Here is a 22,313-nt window from a genome sequence, read left to right as displayed (position 1 = left end):
AGCCCAAGGCCTTGGATTTCACTCATGGAGACAGAGGCATAGTTGTGAAGGTGAGCAGATAGTGCCAAGGATGCTGCGAGCTAAGGTCACCTGGCTCAGTTTCATCTTTCCATCATGTAGAAGAGGAAACAGGGTGAGAGTGTGTCCTGAGCCAACCAGCAATGCTCTTCTTTCCAACCTGCGTTCACACTAACACACTCTGACCAGTGGCACAGAGATCGATGCGTCACCATCAGGGTGACACTCCGAATCCTCATCAGGCACTTGCTCATTGCCAGCTCTATCTATTTCCCTTCTCTCAGACTTAGGCCAGTCCCACCTTTTTCGCTCCCCGCATCCTTCAGATCTGCCCATACTCATTTGTAGTTGAGTGCTCTCATTTCTTTTTAATGCCTTATCTTGTAGTGACTCAGTTTTCATGACCTGGTCCCCATGACACAGATGCAGTTCTACTGAGAAGCTCACCTTCTGCAAGGGCTCTCTTCTTAGTTTAACATTTCATTTAAAAGTGCAGGAAAGTGACACCTGGGTGGCTCAGTGGTTGAGCATTTGCCTTAGGCTCAGTCAGGTCGTGATCCTGGGGTCCTGGAATCGAGTCCCGCCTCAGGCTCCCTGAAAGGAGCCTGTTTCTCCCTCTACTTATGTCTCTGCCTCTCTCTCCCTCTCATGAATAAATAAAATCTTAAATAAAACATAAAAGTGCAGGAAAAATAGAACCCATGTATCCACTATGAAGATAATCAGATGTCAAAATTTGGCAATATTTGCTTGAGAACCCCCTCTTTTATTATGAATAAAATGCGTAATTTATCTCCTTCCTTTTCTTTTTCTCTCCAGAAGTATCTCTATCCTAAAGTTGGTGTGTTTCATTCTCATGCATGTTTTTATGCTTTTTCTAGATTGAAATGTACCTCTCTATAGAATATGTAATATTGTTTTGTGGCTTTACAAATTCTAAATAAAAGGTGCCATACAGTATATACCTTTTTTCAACTTTTCTTATTAAATGATATTTTAATATTATCCTTGTTGATACATGTAGATGGAGTTCATTTTTTTAAGATTTTATTTACTTATTGATAGAGATGCAGATTGAGAGAGAGAGAGAGAGAGAGAGAGAGAGAGGCAGAGACACAGGCAGAGGGAGAAGCAGGCTCCATGCAGAGAGCCCTACGTGGGACTTGATCCAGGGTCTCCAGGATCATGCCCTGGGCTGCAGGCGGCACTAAACCGCTGTGCCACCGGGGTTGCCCAGATGGAGTTCATTTTTTTTTTTTTTATGATAGTCACAGAGAGAGAGAGAGAGAGAGAGAGGCAGAGACACAGGCAGAGGGAGAAGCAGGCTCCATGCACCGAGAGCCCGATGTGGGATTCGATCCCGGGTCTCCAGGATCGCGCCCTGGGCCAAAGGCAGGCGCTAACCCGCTGCACCACCCAGGGATCCATGGAGTTCATTTTTAACTCATGTTTAAAAAGAACTCATTGCGGGGACACCTTGGCGGCTCAGTGGTTGGGTAGCTCAGCATTTGGCATCTGCTTTGGCGCAGGGATGTGATCCCAGGATCCAGGATCGAGTCCCACATTGGGCTCCCTGGGAGGAGCCTGCTTCTCCCTCTGCCCGTGTCTCTGCCTCTCTGTGTGTCTCTCATGAATAAATAAATGAAATCTTAAAAAAAAAAAAAAAGCAACTCATTGTATAAAAAGAATCCACTTGTCTCCTATAAGATAGTTTTCACTTTTTTACTGTTACAAAGAAGGCTGCAGTGCCATCTGACACAGCTCTGTGTACATGGTTATGCATACATCTTGTGCTGGGTTATACAGTTCGCTGTATAGCTCTATGCAGGATTTAAAAATCATCTTCCAAAATACACTGATTTATACTTTCACCAGCACTGAGTTAAGAGCTCCCCTCCCCCATATACTTCCTGATACCTGGTGCTACCAGATGTAACTGAAGGCAAAATGATGGGTGTGAGATGGCATCTTGCTGTGGTTTTAACCTCTGTTTGTCTGATTACTAGTTAGGTGGAACATCTTTTTCCATCTTTGTTGGCCATGCAAGCTGCTTTTCCTGTGAACTACCTCTTTATGTTCCCTGTCCATTTTTCTGTTAGCTTGTCTTTTCCTCAATGATTCTGAGTTCTCTATATGCTTTGGATACTGATCCTTTGTTGGTTAAATACGCTGCAAGTCCTCCTCCATTCTATGAACAATCTTTTAAATTATGTTTATGGTAAATTTTCAATACAAAAGCATTTAAAATTCTAATGTAGTCAAATTTATTAATGTTTTCCATTATTCTTTGTGCTTTTTTTTTTTAAGATTTATTTATTTATTTGAGAGTGAGACAGAGCAAGGTAAGGGGAGAGGCAGCAAGAGAATCCTCCAGCAGACTCTAGCTGAGCACAGAGCCCAACATGGGGCTCAATCCCAGGACCCTGAGATCATGACCTGAGCCGAAATCACATCAGCTGCTCAACTGACTGAGCCACCCAGGCACCCCTGGTGCTTGTTTTAAAAAGATGGTTTCCTACTCTGATTATATACTTTCTTCTAAAAACAAAACAAAACAAAACAAAAATTAAAGATTTGTTTAGAGATTTGCTTCTTTTATTTAGGTCTTTAATCCATCTGGATTTTCTTGTAGGAAGGGGTATGTGTGGTGTGAGTTAAAAATCTAATTTTTACCATATAAATAGCCAGTTATTCCAACATCATTTACTGAATACTCTCTTCTTCCCCAATGCCAGTTCTGTTGGATACTAAGTTCCCATATATTTGTGGTTCTGTTTTTAGGTTCCCTATTTGTTCACAGTGACCCATTTATCCCACACAAGTTATGATTGCTTGATAATGCATCTTGATATTTGCTATGGTATGACCCCTTCTTCTTCAGAATCATCTTGGCCCTTTATATGTCAATATGGATTTTAGGTTTAGCTTGTCAAATTCTGTGAGAAGCACTGTTGGGATGTTGATGCAAATGTCACAGAATTTATGTAATAATTTGGGGGAAATTTATTTTTAGGCCAAAACAAATGAAATTGCCAATATTTTTGACCTGCAAAAAGGGCTCAAAAATGTTTCACTAATTAATATTCCCAGGGCATCTGGGTGGCTTAGTTGGTTAAGCCATTGATTCTTGATTTTGGCTCAGGTCACCATCTCAGGGTTGAGATTGAGCCCCAAGTTGGGCTCCATGCTCAGCGCAGAATCTGCTTGAGATTTTCTCTCTCCTTCTCCCTCTGGGCCTCCTTCCAAATAAATACATAAACAAATAAAATCTTCAAAAAAATAATAAATATTCCCATCCAAGAATATAAAATATCTTTGAGTTACTTAGGTATTCTTTTATGTCATTTGATAGTTGTGATTTTCTCTTTAAATATCTTGCTTTTTAGTTATATTTATTTCTACACATGTTGTAGTTTTGTTGTTATGAAAAATGGTATTGAGTTCTTTGAAGAGTCATCCTAAATGAATTTTCTGTTTCCCTTTGGGTGTTAATCATTAGAACTAACACATAGAACTCACTTAGAAACATGATGCTCTACTTTGTGTTGTTGAGATCATTTAATCGTGGGTCTGCTGCTTCTAGAGGGTCACTTAAGTAATTTTCAGCCACTAAAAACATAACAATTCCTGTCGAAACATGATTCATTTCCCTTTATTGAAAGAAGTTGTATCAGATCGGACCAATAGGGCACAGAGCAGGATTTGCAAGTGTGGATGTGTTCTGGGGCCAGGCACATAACATAAATGAGTTGGGGATGAGATCATGGGAGGGGGACTGTGTCTGTGGAGTGCAGAAAATCCTATCTCCCATCTAAAGGTGAAAGCATTTACTCAGCTCCCACCAACTGGAATTTGGGAATTTGAGTCCATCCATCCTTCCTCCTTCCTCCTTTCTTCCTCCCTCCCTCCCCTCTTTCCCTCTCTTTTTCTTTCTCTCTTTCTCTTTCTTGCTGTAGGCTCCAGGTCCAGCATGAAGCCCAATGCAGGGCTTGAACACACAACGCTGAGATCAAGACTTGAGCTGAGATCAAGAGTCAGATGCTTAACTGACTAAGTCACTCAGCCCTGTCTTCTGAGTTTATTAAAATTTAAATTCAATTAATTAACATATAATATATTATTAGTTTCAGAGGTAGAGGTCAGTGAATCATCAGTCTTATATAACACCCAGTGCTCATTCTATCACATACCCTCCTTAATGCCCATCACCCAGTTACCCCATTCCCCCACCCCTCTCCCTTCCAGCGACTCTTAGTTTATTTCCTATGATTAAGAGTCTCTTACAGTTTGTCTCCCTCTCTGATTTTGTATTATTTTTTCCTCTCTTCCTCCATGATCCTCTGTTTTGTTTCTTAAATTGCACATATGAGTGAGATCATATGATAATTATCTCTCCCTGACTGACTTATTTTGCTTAGCATAATACCCTCTAGTTTCATCAACAGAAATCTGGATTTTCCGTGTTAAATGTTGGCAACCCAATCAACTTATGTAAATTTGCTGTGAGGGCCAATAGAAGCATGTATGCTGGATAGATTAGATACAACTTTGACTTCAAGGATGTACATGGGACAACACTATTATATTTAATAAAGCAATGACCTCTGTGATCTGGCCCCTGCCTATTTTGTTTCCAGTTTCTGTGCCTGCTACATCCCTAAGTGTATCCTTGGCACAAGCTATATTTATTTATTGGCAATTCATTATAAGCCTCCATGACTTTGCCCATTACTCTCTGGACCTGTACTTGACTAGCATTCGCTTCCTAATATTTAGCTCAAGGCAAATCCAGATGCTCTGGAAAGCATCTTTTGATGCTCTTGAGCCCTTTCTCTGTTACTCTTGCATCACCTCGTGCATACCTCTACTTTGACACTTAACATTTCATAGTAAATTTGCTGACTTTCTTACTTGCCCGCTCCAGTATCCTGTGCATTACTGAGCCCTGGTGTCTAGCACTGTGCCAACAGACAGCAGACACTTAGCAACTGAGGAAATGGCCACATAAACCAAGACCATGGAAAATGGAATTTAGGGAATGAGGAAAAGAGTTAGCCCTGTAGAGTTTGCTATATGACAGCTGAGTAAGGTAGGATTCGATGCTGACACCCCATGCAGTGGTACTGACTTCCATCCTACATACTCAGCTCTCTCCAGTCTGTAAAGTTCTATGTCAGTTAATTTTATGATTTTAAGATTCAAAGAGCTTTAGACCCTGGAACTTAGAAATGTGAACTCAGATAGTTTCAGGGGTCTGCTAAACTGTTAGCTTCAAATGCTCAAGTAAAATTTTACGCAAAGTTTTTTTTGTAGGGACTTGTACTCCAAGGAATTCTGGTGACAGCACCCAGTGTAAGAACTTGAACCATCTATTGTGTTGGCTGCTGATGGGGATTTTAGATCTGAGTTTATAATGATGCTGGTCTATATATTTATCCATGGGATGCAGTCTAAATTTTAAATAAATGGACACTCTCTTCAGTTTTTAGTATTTTCAAGGGATTTCATAATTAATTTCTTCCCAAGATACCATAAGGTGAAGGACAGTCTTGGCATTTTATACATAAGTACCACATTATCCAGAGAAAGGCATGAAATGGAACCTTAATCCAATTCACCACTGAGTAAATAAATCTATAGATCTTTAACTTGTTTGACTAAATTAAGGCATACCATGTGGTTTTCTCCTGTTCCTTCCATAAAAATTTGACATTTCCTAAATTGGCCTGCTAGTCTGACCAGTGACTCAGACTTTGTTGTTCAGCTGAGCACCTGTACTTGTGACTTAGAGAACGTGCCCTTGCAATTTGGCCAAATGAATCGTCATCATCAAAACTCCCTTCTTCAACCATCAAAGTCCAATTCAGATGGCACCTTTCCATGAAGTCTCCCCTGATGACTCTAATTGGAGATGCCCATTTGTATCTCGTGAAATTTTATCCTATTCACATTGCATACTTATGAACTGACTTGTACCTATTATGTGTAGGTTTTCCAAAGGTAAGGACTAAGTTTTGCTCATTTTCATTTTCTCTAGAATGTGACAAAATGTCCGGTGCATGCAATAGGTAGTCAATAGATGTTAGGTTTAACAAAATAAAGAGTAAATTTTGTTATGATAGTGTTGGCTCTCCAATGAAATGAGAAATTCTTTTAAGTTGGCACAGGATATATGTTCGTTATAGAGGAGCCATGAGGATGAGGATGTATACAGTTGTAGGTACATGGTAAATTGTACCTGTAGACTGATACCTCTTAAAGGGATTGACTAGCTAAGAGCTGTATCTGAACAAAGGGCCAGAAGAGCCAAATATGGATTCAAGATGGTTAAGGTGACCCAGGAAAACTAGAGACTGGATGTCTGAGTAACTTCCCACGAAGAACACAGAGGAGCTTGTGTTTACTCAGTCAAACTTCAGAGGTTTGGAAAACTACAGGAAAGAGAAATCCAAGTTTAGTAAGCCGCAAAGATTGACAAAAATGGCAAGTGAACAATGGTGGACTCATTCAATGGCACTAAAAAGGCAAAGGATTCTAGTGTTTTCAAAAGATCATCACTGGGCTGCTGCTTTCTCTCTGTTGAGAATCTTACCCCAAGGTCAAGCCATGCAGCAAAGCATTTGCAGATGTAAGAAAAAAAGTTGGTGAAGAGTGGAATAATTTGAAATACAGTGAAAGGCAGCCTTTACAATAGTGTGTTATGTTGGAAGGGAATTATGAGATGCTTAAAACACATGGTCTAAAGGAGATCTGATGGGCAATGTCATCCCCGATGAGATTATTTGTTCTTTAGCTATGAGAAAGACAGGGAGGAGGAGCTCTTAGAAAAGAATAAGATTGAGGGGCACCTAAGGGTGGTGGCTCAGTCAGTTAAGTGACTGACCCTTGATTCTGGCTCAGGTCCTGAACCCAGTGGTTGTGAGATGGAGTTGGTGTTGGGCTCTGTGCTGAGTGTAGAGCCTGCTTAGGATTCTCTCTCTCTCCCTCTCCCTCTGCCCTTCCTGCCACTCTCTCTCTCTCTCTTAGAAAAAAAAAAAAAGGAAAGAAAGAAAGAGAAAAAAAAGAATAAGACTGAGAACAGTGGTAGAAAATGCTGTATAATATTCCTCTTCATGAAACCACTGAATAAACGAAAAGCCCTAAACAAAGGGCCTTTCATTTGGGACAATGGCTATTGCTTCACTAGCCTAACTTACAAAATTGGGTTATGATAACAGAATGGTTTCCAAGAGCTGTCGCGAGATTGTAAACCAGTTGACTTGATGGGGTTAGAGTTGAAGTGAGCACCTTGAAACGATGCCAAACACACATGTATTTCCAAACATTTAGAAATGAAAAGCATTCTTGTGCCCTTTCACTGGGAACCTCGCCATTGTTCTAATGAAGTATTTCAAGATGATTCAAGCACCTAAAAAAATGTGTCAAGCAGTGCTGTGTCTATAGTTATATACATAGTTGATAGCTGAGGTTTTATAGTTAACATCTATAAATTGTAAACACACACAGGTGTGTGCACATATGAACACACTCCATCCTGCTTCACTCATTCTTGTGCTATGATCAGATTTGCCGTGGTCCCTCCATGAGGTTGGATGCATTTATCCTGCAGAATATAGCCATTCATCCAAAGTGGCCTTTCTGTGTAGAGCGAAGTAGTGTTTTTTTCTTTTCTTTCTTTTCTTTTTTCTTTTCTTTTCTTTTCTTTTCTTTTCTTTCTTTTCTTTCTTTACCTTTCTTTCTTTTCTTTTCTTTTCTTTTTTTTCTTTTCTTTTCTTCTTTCTTTTTTCTTTTCTTTTCTTTCTTTTCTTTTTTCTTTTCTCTTCTTTCTCTTTCTTTCTTTCTTTCTTTCTTTCTTTCTTTCTTTCTTTCTTTCTTTCAAGATTTTATTTACTTATTTGAGAGAGAGAGAGTATGCATGAGTGGGTGAAGGGCAGAGGCAGAAGCAAGCTCTCCACTGAGCAGGGAGCCTGATGCAGGGCTCGATCCCAGGACTCTAGGATCATGAGCTGAGCCAGAGGCAGATGCCTAACCCACTGAGCCCCGCAGGTGTCCCTGAAGTAGTGTTTCTATGATTGGTATAGTATTAGTACTGCATTGCACGAAGGTTAAAGTCAAGAACTTATTTTTACAACAGTAGAAGAAATAAATTATGGGAAAGCATACCATATGATAGTATATGGATGCTAAAAAGAATGAGGCAGAACAGTATGTGCTGACATAGAAAGACCCTCAAAATAACACTGTGGTCAAAGCAAGTCCTAAAACAAAACACATAGCATGACTGATCTAGAGATGCTGGCTTTCCTACATCACCCCTCTACTGGTTACTCACTATTATCCATTACCTGATTTTGTTCATCATAGCAGTTATTACTGTCTATTCGTAGGCAATATGTTTATAGTTCTATTTGTTAAAGTTATTACCTAGGCTTTTCCATTAGACTGTAAATTCAAGGTCCCGTCTGGTTCCAAGCACCTCTATATTCCTGGCATAGAGTTAGCTTTGAATAGCTTTGAATGAATGAATCCCATTTATTATTTGCCCCACATATATGTATGCCCCAAATTTGTATGTATGTACATATATAGGTTAAAAAAAGGTAAGATTGTTGACAAACTACAAGTCAGAGTTGGCATGTGTTAATTCTCCAGATGGAATTTTTATAGCTTATGCTATTTCTGTATTATGTGATCTTTCACAATGAAAATGAATTCATATATTATTTAATTTTAAAAAAAGATAGTTTTATAAATGAAATGATGAGCCTCTTTATCATCAAAAAAGAGCCACTGAATAAAAGTTTAAAAGATATATATCTCCAAATACTGAAACATTTGCAATAATTTATAATATTATAAATATTACAGTATAATACCATACAATGATGAAATATTTGTGAAGCAAGAAAGATACATTTATACTTCACTACAAACTATAATTTTGGATTAAAGCAATAAAAGGCTAAACCAAAAACCATCACATCAGAAGACTGGCCCCCTATCAAGTGTGTGTATATGTGTATTGGGGCATGATTTATGTTTGCTGTGCTATATTTTTCAGTGATGGCTGGTTTAATTACAACTGAGTTGAATGTGATGACTACTTAAACTAATAACATACAATCTAATTGTTTAAGCTCCCTTCTAGCAGGAGAGAATGCAAAACTGAAGCACTTAAACATGGGGCGGAGGAGGAATGAACTTTCTCAATTTGACTTTATCAGCAGGGGTTCAGTAGTGCAGGTGATGGCTGAGTTCACTGACTAGGTTATCTGTGTGTACATTCGTTTGCGTGTTTTCCTGAGCTGCCTGGGGATCCCCAGCTGCCCTGCATCTGTCACTGGTTAAACTGCGCTGGTTAGACTGTTTCGAGTTTGTACTTGGAGGGAGGGGAGAGTTTCCAGGGCAAATTCTGGACACATGAAATAGAAAACCTCCATTTAATTGTTCTGCTAAGAGGTGGAGATACAAAATTATCTAAGGTGGAGTATGGCTTTTCCTGCTTTGGCCAAGTAGTCTCTGGTGTAAGCAGCAAATCGTAGATTGGAGATGGAGATGCCTCCCACTCTGAGCACCCAGACGGTGGCTCTTAGTTTTGGGGTTAGTGACTGGTTAGGGTGCAGCCCTGAGATCTGAGGGGTGGTTTCTGGGAGGGCCTACCCTCTCTCCTCCCCCATCACACACCCATATGTCTCTATTTCTCTTCTCTTTTTCTTCATTCCCCGTTTCTTCTTCTCTGCTACTGGGCCCTGAAACACTGACTGCTAAGCAGACAGAACAGGCTGCTGATCTTGGCTGTGCTCAAATTACAGTTCCCTTTGTTGCAGGAGGTCACAGAAAGAATCCAAAGATGAGGTTCATTCATAGTCAAAAGCTTTAGTGAGTATGAGGTTTCTCTTTGAGGTGATGAAAAAATTCTGAAACTAGATATTGATAATGGTTGCACAACATTGTGAATAGACTTAGTGTCACTGAATTGTACACATTAATGATTAAGTGGTAGTATTCATGCTATATGTATTTTGCCATAATTTAAAAAAAGAGGGGAGGGAGAGGCTCTTTCTAAAGTGATGCACACATTCTTAAGTTCTTTTCCATCTCTTACGGTCTTAATTTTTCATTTGAAAATCAAGAGGACTTTGAAAAGGCACAAAACCAGACTTTAAAACAACCAGAAGGAGGGCCTGCTGTTTATATGAGTGGGCTTGTGCTGCCTTTAGTATGTGTGATTCCCTCAGCTGAGTCTTGCTGTGGCTCACAGCTTCTGGGAGGCTTTTCTGAGCTGGATGGGGATGAGGAGGGTCTGCTGGGAAATGCATCCAAGAAATTTTCTTTGGGGAAAGCATTAGGCTAGGGTTCCCTACATATTAAGTATATACAAGACCTACATCAGCTGGGTGTTAGCTCGGTAAAGAGATATATTTGGGTGTCGAGGCTGCTTCTCCATAAATAACTTCTAGTGATTTTTCAGTACAGAATAGGACTCTAGCCATGGGTTACTTTACTTTTCTGGGTGTAAACCATGGAGCTCTCCAGCTGTACCGGTCAGCCTCACTGAACCAGCCTCACATTCACAAGTAATTGTGGAAGTCCGTAAAGTGACAGCCTCCATTTCTTCTCCACGTTAAGGCTGTGATCAAAGTCAGGGTTCCTCTTTCGTCTGGGGTTGGGCTTGTAGCGCTGCACTCTGGCAGTGCCAACCGAAGGCAATGTTTTCCTGCTGTTACCTCCCTGTACTCTTTCCTTAATTCCACTCCTTTTGCCTCGCCTTCTAAATGGAAGTTTATCCTTAGAATAGAACTCTTACTTCTGCAACATGTTCAGAACATCCCCTAGGCTTATATTGTTGTCAGGGGTACAGCTAAACCCTGGGAATTTGTTGGAAGATTCTGGCCAGGGAGAGCAGCTACTGGTAGAGACACTTGTGAAGCTTGGCGGTTCTTGGTCTGGGTACGTGAACACCCCCACCCCCCAACCTTACCTTAACTTAAGGACATATATTGGAGAGAAAGGAATGGTGAGAACAGCTACCTAATAGCAGACTGATGGGGCTCCACGGGGGTGATAAATACAACGGCCAACTCGCCTTCCTGTGCACTGCCCTACACATACCCTGAATCTTGTACATGCTTCTCTGCAATGTCTTCAGTCATGATGCACCATAAGGGTGGATCTCATAGGAAAGAAAAGGCAATTACTACTCAAGTTTTGCAAAAGATAATTGACGTTTCTGAGTTTTATTATCACAAAGAAATCAAGCAAAGCTGCGGATTCTCACAGCCCGGGGGTGACAGATAGTCACTTTATTATCCCTAGGCATTAGCATCCTCATTCATTTCTCTCCTCTATTCCTTCAGGTCTTTCCTAGATCTATGGAAACCACTTTATACTTCAGACATGAATCTGTACCCCCCAGGTATGAGGACAACCAGTCACATTGATTTGGATATGCACTCATTCGCATAGGTATTTGGTGTCAGTGATCCAGTGGTGACAGGAAAGCTGTCCCTTTCAGGTCACTAGATAAATAGTCTTAGTGACCAAGATCCAATTTAGGAAGCAATATTAATCAGCGGGTCAGAGTGATCTCTCCTGCTCCAACCTCAAGCTATTTTTTTTTTTTTCAACCTCAAGCTATTTAAGAAAGAATTTATTCTTTCTAAACTCTTTGCTGTTCCTGTTGTAATGCTCTTATCTTAAAATATTCTGAAATGGTTCGCTGCCACAGAAATTTCATTTAAGCAATCGTTTGCTGATGGTTTCTGGGTTTAGGCAGGCTTTACTAGAAGCAGCTCAGAGCAGCATTGTTTTCTATTCTCTTAAATTTATTTCCAGAGGGAAGTTTGTTACTTTTTCCGGCGTTTTAATGACTTTTTCAGAAACCCCATTTACTCTGCACAATGGTGGTTTGTGATTGGATCAAAGTAAAAGCAAGCTAGATAGGCTTTCTGTATCCACCTCGGACACTTATCTGGTGTCCTTAGAGTGTCATCAAGCCTGTGCCGACAGCCCTATCTGCAGTGCTTGCTCAGCTCTTTACAGCTTTGAACATTTTTAGGGCCTCAGTGAAGAATCTGGGAAGAGTGTAAGGTAGAAAAGTGACTTTCTGATCATTCTGGAAGAACTGCCGGTCCCTTGGGCCGGTGACTGAAGAAGTAGTGAAGACACCCAGGAGGCCATCTGTTCTCCAAGGTGACTTCATAACATTGCTCCAAGTCTGGGTACAAACCCTTAATATTTTTAACCCAAAGGAAATGGATGTTTCTTAGAGGAGCTTGCTGTCTGAATACCCCTCAGAATCAAGCCATACTCAAAGCAGCCACTGGCCAATAGACTTCATCTCCAACCTGCTATTGGTCCTTCCCTCTGACATTTTTCTTTCCTCTCTGGTCCTTAAGATTCTACTTGCTTTAGCTGTTCAAGTCTCTGTTCACCTGTCTCTTCAAAGTAAATGAGTCTCAGACCACCTTTCTCTTCAATACTCTGCACCCTATCAGCCCTTCCTAATAGTTCAGAGTGGCTTCTTTCCTCAGTTCTAATTTGGAAGCTCTCTTGCCTTTATTGCTTCTGGCATGTTTTCTCTTATTTCCTCTTTATTTCTCATCCATTCTGCATATTCCATGAATGATGAATAATTGAGAATCTCTTGTATGTGTAGCATGAAAGTAGGAAAATTGAAGCACAGAGGATGTATTTTTTCAATTAACTGATGTATTCAAGATATTTTAACTGTGGTAGAGACATATTTTCTACTTGTCCCATATATTAATTCACCGTATTCCATTTTTAGACTCATTAACTCTGGTGCCCAACTGGCATGATGATAATGAATAAGTTAGGACACCTCTGGTTGTGGCTTAAAGAGGTTGTGTTCATTTAAACGCCCATACAGACTAACTACTTTAGATATTTTGTTATCCAGATCTTAATTTTCACATTCACTGCTGTATTAGCAGAGCCTACACAGCACCAGTCACAGAGTACTGCCTTATAAATGTCTGTTGAATGAGTAAAAGAGTGTTGGACTGCTATGGAATAAATTCTGGACCTTTTAAAACTTAAAAGTAACTAGATTTGGGTTTGAAATTATTTTTATCTTCATATAGGGCATGTCTGCTTTTATTTATTTTGAGATTTTATTTGTAAGTAATCTCTGTACCCAAGATGGGGCTGGAACCCCATGACCTGGAGACTGAGTCCCATGCTCCACTCACCCCAGGCCCCCATGGGCATGCTTGCTTTAAAAAAATGCTTTAAATATTTTTAATATGCTTTAACTTTTTAACATTTAAAAAACAAACTATATAGTCTTTGGGAAGCTTAAGCTTTAAGGGTTAGAACTGAGAAAATATTGTTTTAAAAATATGCTTGTTGGGATCCCTGGGTGGCACAGCGGTTTAGCGCCTGCCTTTGGCCCAGGGCGCGATCCTGGAGACCTGGGATCAAATCCCACGTCGGGCTCCCAGTGCATGGAGCCTGCTTCTCCCTCTGCCTGTGTCTCTGCCTCTCTCTTTCTCTCTCTGTGTGACTATCATAAATTAAAAAAAATAAAAAAATAAAAATAAAAAAAATAAAAATATGCTTGTTAATGCCCATGAGGTCATTTAAAAGCTTAGGGGGCACCTGGGTGGCTCAGTCTTGATCTTAGCTCACCTCTTGATCTCACGGTCCTGAGCTCAGGCCCCACACTGGGCTCCACACTGGACATGGAGCCTATTTTTTTTAAGTGATGCTTATGTTTTCTTGGGAGCAATGTGCATCAGTGGTCAGCCCGAGGCTGGGTACACAGAGTGTGGGCTCCAGAGTCACCCTCTGGTCCCAGCCCTGGACAACAAGGCACAGGCTCTATGACCTAGTCCATTATTTCTCCTGTGCCTACGTTTCCTCATTCCTTCCTTTGTAAAACAGGAATCATAATTTAGCAAACCTCATAGGATTGTTATGATGAGCAAGGGACGTGCTTAGAACAGGACCAGGCACCTAGTCAGCTAAGTTAGGTGAGACTTGCAAAATGCCGTCTAACAACGGTACCTACTTCTGATGACAGTGGTGAGAAGTAAATGAGATATTTGTAAATCGCACCACAGTGCCTTGGTTCCTGGTGACTACTCAATACATTTTTATTATTTTTAATAGAGAAGGCCTACTAAGACATTATATCTATCTTCAAAGGTTTTAAAAACAAGCACACACAAAACAAGGGAGTAAGTGACACATTTTATGACATGAATTGTAAGTAAACCAGACACAAAGGAAGGGAACAGTCACCATGTACTGGAAAGTGAAAGGAGGATCCCTAGTGGAGGTGGGCTCTGGGGCCCCCTGGCAGGGAAGTAAAGATAGTCCGGGGATGCTGGGAGGAAATGGCAATCCATGGGGCAGGGTGGAGTACTGACGAAGCCCCAACCCCTCACTCCAAGCCTGCAGGTGTGTGGCCAGGAGGGCCCACCTTGAGTGCAGTGGACCACATGGTCTGCAGGGGGTGCCCTGGTGGAGGCTGCCTCCAGTCCTCTGTGCATATGCTTCCCTGTGCCTGCATGCTTAGCTCCCCTTTTGTTCCTGTGGATGCCCTTTGACCCAAGAAAGCACTACTCAGCTTTCATAAGGCTTTCTTAAAACTGCATTTCTTCTCTAGAATAGCTGTGCCTCACTGAAGGGTTTCCTGAAAGGAAATGAGGAAGGAGGAGAAAAGCTCTCCCGTAAAGACTTTTCAGCAGGCATTTTATGGCCTGTTGTCCTGAGCACGAGCTCTCACGTGTGCCCTGTTTCCTGTCTCCTATTTTCTTTGGAATAGGGTAAGTTGTCATTTAACAAATGGTAAGGATGATGGCCCAGATTGTATCCCAGACCCAAGGTCACTACAATCCTCTCAGTATATGTTTTGTTTTGTTTTTTTTTTTTGAGTTGCCATGTGTCACACGTCTTTAAGGGACATGCAGTTTATTTTCTAGATTTTTAAATTTCAAATAGTTAATTAATTTTAAACATTATTTATTTACCTGATATATTTTATATGTGTAAATGTTTTATGTTTATAATTATATATTTCATTAAATACAATTCATATCTTTTGTATTTGTAAATATTAAATATCTCATTAAATATATTTAATTATTAATTATTTAGGCTTTATTTAAAATTTATTCTCAGTATGGCTTTCCAAAGGCTTAGTATAAAATGGACTAGTTTTCAGTCTTTTCCAGGCTGTGCTTTTGAAGTTTTCCCAGTTCAGCTTTGGAGTAACCAGTGAGTCAAGGATTGTCACTTTGGTTACCTATAATCTTTACTCCTAGGTTTATAAAAAATAATAAGAGTTGGTATTTTTGAAGATGTCTACATGCACAAACACAAGGTCATAGTCATATAGTCATAGAGCCTATTGCACTGGCTGCTGAATTTGTTGCCTTAAATTGGAAATCTTATATATGAAACTTCATAAATACTGTATGCATATTAGAGATTATCTCCAGAAAATTAAGAAATTCCTTTCCAAAAGGCTATAGCAGTTTTAAGGAGTGGATACAGGGAGAGAAAATGGATGACTTAGTACAGTTAAACTCCATAAATGCCAAGAGTAGCATAGTAGAATGACATTTATAAAAGACTTTATGTAAGAATTTATCTAAGACTTTTTTTAGATATTCTTCTCTTGGCCCTCTGAAGATCAAAGAAAGCTAGGAGAAAGATAGTTTTGGTAGATTTAGAATTGTTTGACATTTTAGCTGAGTTATTAATTGACCCTTCTGACACCTTTCAACAAATTCTGACAACTCATTGGCCGATTTCTATATAAATGAGGTGGGTCAGAAGGTCACATTTACTCAGCCATAACTACAGGCAAGCTTGGTGATATTAACTCCTATAAAACTTAACACATCCTTGTGTGGTCAGTATTCTCCCAATTTTATAAATAAAGAAACAGGGGCTCAGAGAAGAAGGATAAGTGAGTTGCCCAAATTCCCTGACCCATGAGGGTAATGCTAGGATTCAATCCCTCCCGCACACCTAATAATCTTTTTCCATTTGCAGTGCGGTAACAGCCTTGGCATACCCTCTTGCCTTGTCTACCCTCCAGTCCCAGAATGGTCACAAGCTTTTGAAATTGGTTCAACTCTAATTATTTAACCCACATCCAAAGTATAAAAACCGAACACATGCCAAATTTCTTGCTTTCTTTTTATTTCTTTCTTTCAAAGAAACCAACATCTTACATTATTGTTTTGTAAAATGTATTTTGTGATCAAGTTATTTGGGGGAATACTTGAAAGCAATTTACCTGATTTCTTTAATATAGGACTTCTTGGAGCCTTTAAGACAGTAGTGTGAACTCTGAATCTCTAAAAGGAGGATATTACAGGTATTGTTTCACAAACTATTTATTCATGTATTCATTTATCTTTTTGTTTTGGTCGAAAACCTCAAGAGATTAATTTTCCATGAAACTACCTATCTTAATAGTGTGTCATCTTGGGCTAATCACTTTACCCATCGGGCCGAAATTTTCTACCCTACAATAAAGATATTCCAAAGATCCCTTTAGCTTTAAAAATTCTATGATATAGCCTCCCCAGCCACCCCTAAGTCCAGGCATCGGTACTACCAAGCAAACTTGCTAAGGACAGAATAAGACTTTCTGAAAAACTCTCATTCATTCATTCATTCATTCATTCACGATACATTTATTGATTGCCAAGCACTGTCAGGTTCTGAGGATAAAAGGAGAAACAAGATACAAATAAGATAAAGATATACTGTCTGTCCTCAGGAGGAGGCTGATATAATAAACATGTAAGAAAACATACACATGAACTGATGATACAGGGCAGTAAGAGAGCAGTGGAAATATGCACAATACACAGATGAACTCATGATTATAAAACAACTCAGTAGGAGAGGATAGAAACATTTATAAATAATAAAGACCCCTGGAGGATCTGCCCCCTCTTTGCAGGGGTAGACTAAGGCTTTCTGGAGGAAGAACAGAACCCAATCTGGGCCTTGAAGTACAGGTAGGCATTAGATGATGGGAAGGTACTCCAGGCAGAGGGGACACAAGAACAGAAGCAGCAGAGGGGGTCGAAGCAGCATACCATGTGTAGCAATCTACAAGAGTTGGCAATTGTTAGAGTATAAGGTTCAAGGCAGGGGAGGGCAAGCATGGAGTTGGAGAAGTTAGGGAGGGCCAGTTGTTGAGGGCCTTCTCTGGCAGATGCTGGAACTTTGTCCTGGGATGCAGAGCGAGTAGAAGACTTGAAATAGGGAAGTGACATGTTCACAGCTGCATTTCATCTAGTTGTATGGAAAAGAAGATTCCAAGAGAGAAAACTGAGGTGGAGAGATCAGTCAGGAGATGATCAGGAGACAGATAATGAGCACTGGAACCCAGAGAATGACAACAGGAGAGCAGAGGTAAGGATGACCTTGAGAAAGATTTCGTATTTATTAGACATAACCTGCTCAGCCTGGTGATAGATTAGAGAAGGACGTAGGGGAGCTCATCAGTTTCTGGTTTGGATGATGAAGTGAATGACGTCAATACAAGAGGAGGCACTGCTCTATGGAGAAAAATGATGTAAATGGGACCAGCTTAGTGTAAGGCGTTTTTAACATACCTTAAAATTGGAGATCTTATACTACAACCCCTTTCTGGGTATCAAACTTAAATGGAGATTTTGCTGTGTGTAGAGGTCTCACATTCAAGGACCTTTCTGTAGTGTCAGTTATTTGATTTAGGTGGTTGGATTATTGCAAATAAATGGCAATTTTATTTTTCATATAAATGGAATTATTAAGCAAAATTATAAATCAGTTCATTTTCATCTTAATGACAAAATTATGAGGCAGGCAACAGACAGTGTTGATACCTACTGGATTTATGTTGAGTTGTTCTTAAACATATATTTTATTGAAAGAAAATTAACATGTGATCATTAGTTGCGATTTTTTTTACCAGTATTCTATCATTTAAAATATTCTGCTTTTTAGCAAATTATTAAAATTGATAAGAAGTACATTAAAAAGATGATAAAACTACTCTGAACTTCGTATATACCAGATGTTCAAAGCTCTGCTGCACCTCAAGCCAAGGAGCCAGCACCTCACTTTCCCTGCTGTCAGGCTGAACTGACACATTTTCTAAAGGACTCTTACCATTTCTTTATGAATGCACCATTTACAGCAGATTCCGTACGGATCTTTCTACATGGTTAGGAATATGGTGTGCGTTAAGAATGGGCCCAAACAGTCCTCATTGAAAGTTGATAGGAGCATGAACCAGAGCTCTACTGGCAAGTGGTTCTAGATGCATGGAGAGGAAGGGAGAGAAATGTTACGGGAAGAAGAGGATGATGAGAATGAGAGTGAATCCAAGGAAAACAAAATCTCTTACCGGGTTCTTGCTGTATTTTGTGGTTGTTTTTAAACCAGGTTATCTCGGGCTCTGGGACACCAGTAGCAGGACAGTCTAATGTGGTCGAGCTGCTGATGGCCACCGTGTGATCACTGAGGTTTCGCAGCAGGTGTGGGGCTTCCTGATCTAGTGAATAAAGAAAGGGGATTGTTATTACTGGTTGGTTGTAGCCTTTTGTTATATATGCACATCAACACTTTACATAGATGAACAGCAAAGCTCAACTGTAAGGTTTCATTCATATTTTGTTCCTGAAATTTTTCTTCTCTGCATAACCTGCTTCATCTTTATTAAGTCCTAACAAATTGAAGTTTATTAGAACACAGAGTAAAATCGAGAACAAAATTCTATAGTATTCAGTATCAAGGTTTTTGCCTGGCCCACTAGGTTTCTTCCTTTCTGTGAGAGAAGCTTTTCAGAAACCTAAGGGTTTTGCATACTATTCGAGGAACGAAAAAGGAAACACCGCGATTTGGGATATAGGCTTAAAATGGATTTCTACATAAAGATATAGTATTATAGTGATGCGTTAATGTAACTTTGTATGTGATTTTATTGACGTGTTGTTTGTGAGGGCATGTCTGTGTGACTCAGCTATCAGTAACCTAAAATGTGAGGCAGCAGACCAAACAGGAGCATTTCTTGAACTTTGAAAGCTTTATTGATTATTTCCTTCCTCCATCCCTTCCCCAGCGCAAGCAACCATAGGATTAATTCAAGAGGCAGAGGCATAGGTTTGTAGTTTTTGCACTATATAATAGTACAAATATTGTATTTTATATTATTTTCTCTTAAAACATACAAATATGATACAATACAATTTATTTTAATAAAATGCCAACCAATATAGTACAACAAAATGAATTTAATACATTAGGATGCAATACATTACAACATTAAAATCCCACATTGGAACAGCAGTACCCCCGAGGCCCCAATGAGTACAGTGTCTCTATTTAATGAAGTAGTCCTGCTGATGGGTATACATTCTAGTTAGGCGAGTGCTGGATTGGCAGCTCAGCTTCCAAAGGTAAAAGAATAAAGACAACTCCTAATGTCCTTCCCACCCTCCTGAGTCATCCTCTGCACCCCCTCTTGTAGCAAACCCTGGAACAGAAATCAAAAGAGTTTTTGGCGTGACTTACATATTCTGCGCCACTGGCTTCAATTATACAATCTGAGCTTTCTCTGACCATTTTGGATTTCCTCATCTGATTGTACTAACAGTGTGAAAGCAGCTTAGGCGTGATTACAATGCTCTAAGAGGTGACACACTGCAGTGGCTTTGGCTTCATGTCCCTGCAGAGTTCTGACGAGTCCCCAAACCTCTCTCATTTTATTCCTGCAGGGAAACTCTCAGGATTAGCGTTCATTAAAGCAATTTAGAAATCTCAGCTTAAAAAGTATATTATCATACAACTTTGACAGCATGTTGACAGGGCATAATAACATGGCAGGGTTACTGTCTGTTCCAAGGAACAGCTTTCTCATTAAATTCTGATTCCCAAAGCTTATCACTAGTCTTTCCTCACTTTATACAAAATGAAATCCGAAGGCTGAAAAGAGCATTGAAAGGAGAGCCCTGATTTAGACACTCTTCATAGTTTGGAATGAATGATCGCAACGGCCCTTTTGCCTTCTCTGGATCTTTCTAGTCTATTATGCTTCCCCAGGCAGAACCGTTTCAGTATTTCTGTGTTTGCATTCCGTGCAATCTGCCAAATGGGTTTTCCTAATTGCAAATGCGGCCAGGTATCAAAATCTTCAATGCTGATAACTTTTACACACTTGATTGTTACAATTTTGACATTTTTACACAGCAAAGGTTCCAAACGTATTAGTGAAACATGACAAGATAATGAAGAACAGTGTCGTATTACTACTTAGTGTCTATTACAGTGGCAAGCCAAATTTGACATCTCATTTATGTCACAGTTCACGAAGTTATATTTGAATAGCTTCCGCTACCTCATTGACTATTTCCCATGCACTAAATATAATAAAATAATCTATCATTGCCCAGAGGCTTTATTATAAAAAGGAAGTCTGAATATAGGACCTACAACACCCAAATTATTTTCATAGCTACAAACTATAGCATCATCGACAAAGACAGCATTTGGCTTCCGTGGCAGGTGTACTGGAAAACACTTACATGAAAGAGAACAGTTTAACAGAAATGTCATGAGAACTCCCAAAGGCCCTATCTGCACTAGACAAACTTCAGACAAGAGAAGCAGCAAAAAGGCTGCAGAATAAACATTGGACTCTCAATTAAATACAAAGTTCATATAAACATGTCTGAAACATACAGTATACTATTTTTCCTTGTACCCATTTCTGAAAAACATGTTCTCCTACGTGAACAATCTCATTTTTGACTGGTGTCTAAGTGACCAATCAACCAATGAATCATTTTATCAGTTCCCCTGTATACTTTATAATCTGTTTTGACATTTTAGGTAAGAAAGGTACATTGAACCCTTATTATTAACCCTAAATTATTTGGTGGAAATAGGGAGCTGCTTTCCAAAACTTGACAAAGTGGAGCTGATCCCTTCAAATGGAGAAAATCAGAATTAACAGAATATTTCTGCTGGTTATCAGTAGCCAAAGATAGCTCCTCACCAGGTTCTTCTTTTAGCTTTTGATGTTATGGCCCCAAAGATCCACCAGGTCTCATAAACATATAGTCTCTCCACTTGGACAGGGGATTGAGGAACCAGCCTCATGCCCTCTACCCCAACTCAATCATTCTCTGTTTTAGACTCTTCTTTCTCTCTCTTTTACCCATTATCCCTCCCTTCCTGCCTGCCCCAAAGAGCAACCAATACAAAATAGAACCCACTCAATTGATTTTCCTTTTTGAAACTCTGGAAGGATGAATTACACAGTGAACAACTAATTACCCTGTGGAATTCTTAAAGTCATCCCTTGGAAGTACTTAAGATCCTCTCCTGTAAATACGAACACCCTTCCCCTCCCTGCAAAAATTGCAATCGCAGTTTTGAAGGGAAGGAAATGGTCATTTCTACATGTCTGCTTCGCCATTTTTCCAGAAGCCTCCCATTTGCTTTTTCAGCTTTAGGAAAAATGGAGTCCCCACGATCCGTGGCACTAAGGCATTGTTTCCTGAAGGAACATGCTGACTTAGAATGAACAAAGACGCCAGGCAAAAGAGCCATAGGTAAAATTTCAAGATACAATTGATTATTCTTTCCTCTGGGCTGACAACTTCCAGGTTGCTAATTGTTTTCAGAGCATTTGGGACTCCATAAAACTGGCATTCTGGGGAAATGCTATTGTTTACTCTTTCACACTTGACAAAAGCAATTCCCACGTGAAAGACAAGTTTAGCCGTGGGACAGAGTCTGTTACCTAAAGGAGGAAACAGTCTGGTGAGTTCCCAAGCCTGAAAAGTTGTCATATTGTCACCTTCTATTGAACTGCCCAGCCACTGTGTTCTCAGCCATGGCTATTTTGGTCATTGTAGCTTGTTTTCCAATAGTTCACGCAAGGCACATACAATGATCAATCATAAATAAAAACAACAGAACAATGCATATTAAATTGGTGAAAAAGTCACTTTCCCCTCAAATGCAAGCTTAAAAAAGGAGATTACAATCTCTCCCGATTGAAAAATGGTGTGTATTTTTAAACGGCTCTGAATTCTGCTTCTGTAGTTTTGCCATTTTTAATCCCCATAAAAATCCCATTAATATTTGCATATGGGGAAAGTGGACTTTTTTCCTTTTTTTTAATGGACAGCTCTCAGATTTACATTTAGAAGAATGCATTCAACCTTTTGGTCACAATAGCCTCGGTTGCCTTGATAAACTCATTGTGGTACATCTTTGAATGCCATCAATTCAAAAGGAGAGAGTTC

General features: G+C 39.8%; 1 protein-coding gene across 6 annotated transcripts in view; it reads right to left on the bottom strand.

Annotated features, from left to right (window-relative positions):
- FLT1 (fms related receptor tyrosine kinase 1) overlaps positions 1-22,313 on the bottom strand; it is a 178,311-nt gene that overhangs the window by 56,954 nt on the left and 99,044 nt on the right. For all 6 annotated transcript variants that reach the window (XM_038573381.1, XM_038573380.1, XM_038573385.1 and 3 more), the window contains one exon: positions 18,407-18,553. In XM_038573381.1, the coding sequence (XP_038429309.1) occupies positions 18,407-18,553 (147 nt within the window). The remainder of the gene's footprint in view (positions 1-18,406; positions 18,554-22,313) is intronic.

The sequence above is a fragment of the Canis lupus genome, chromosome 25, assembly GCF_011100685.1.
Source record: "Canis lupus familiaris isolate Mischka breed German Shepherd chromosome 25, alternate assembly UU_Cfam_GSD_1.0, whole genome shotgun sequence".
Taxonomy (NCBI): domain Eukaryota; kingdom Metazoa; phylum Chordata; class Mammalia; order Carnivora; family Canidae; genus Canis; species Canis lupus.
The sequence above is the reverse complement of the archived record's forward strand: the minus strand, read 5'-3'. Positions and strand labels throughout refer to the sequence as shown.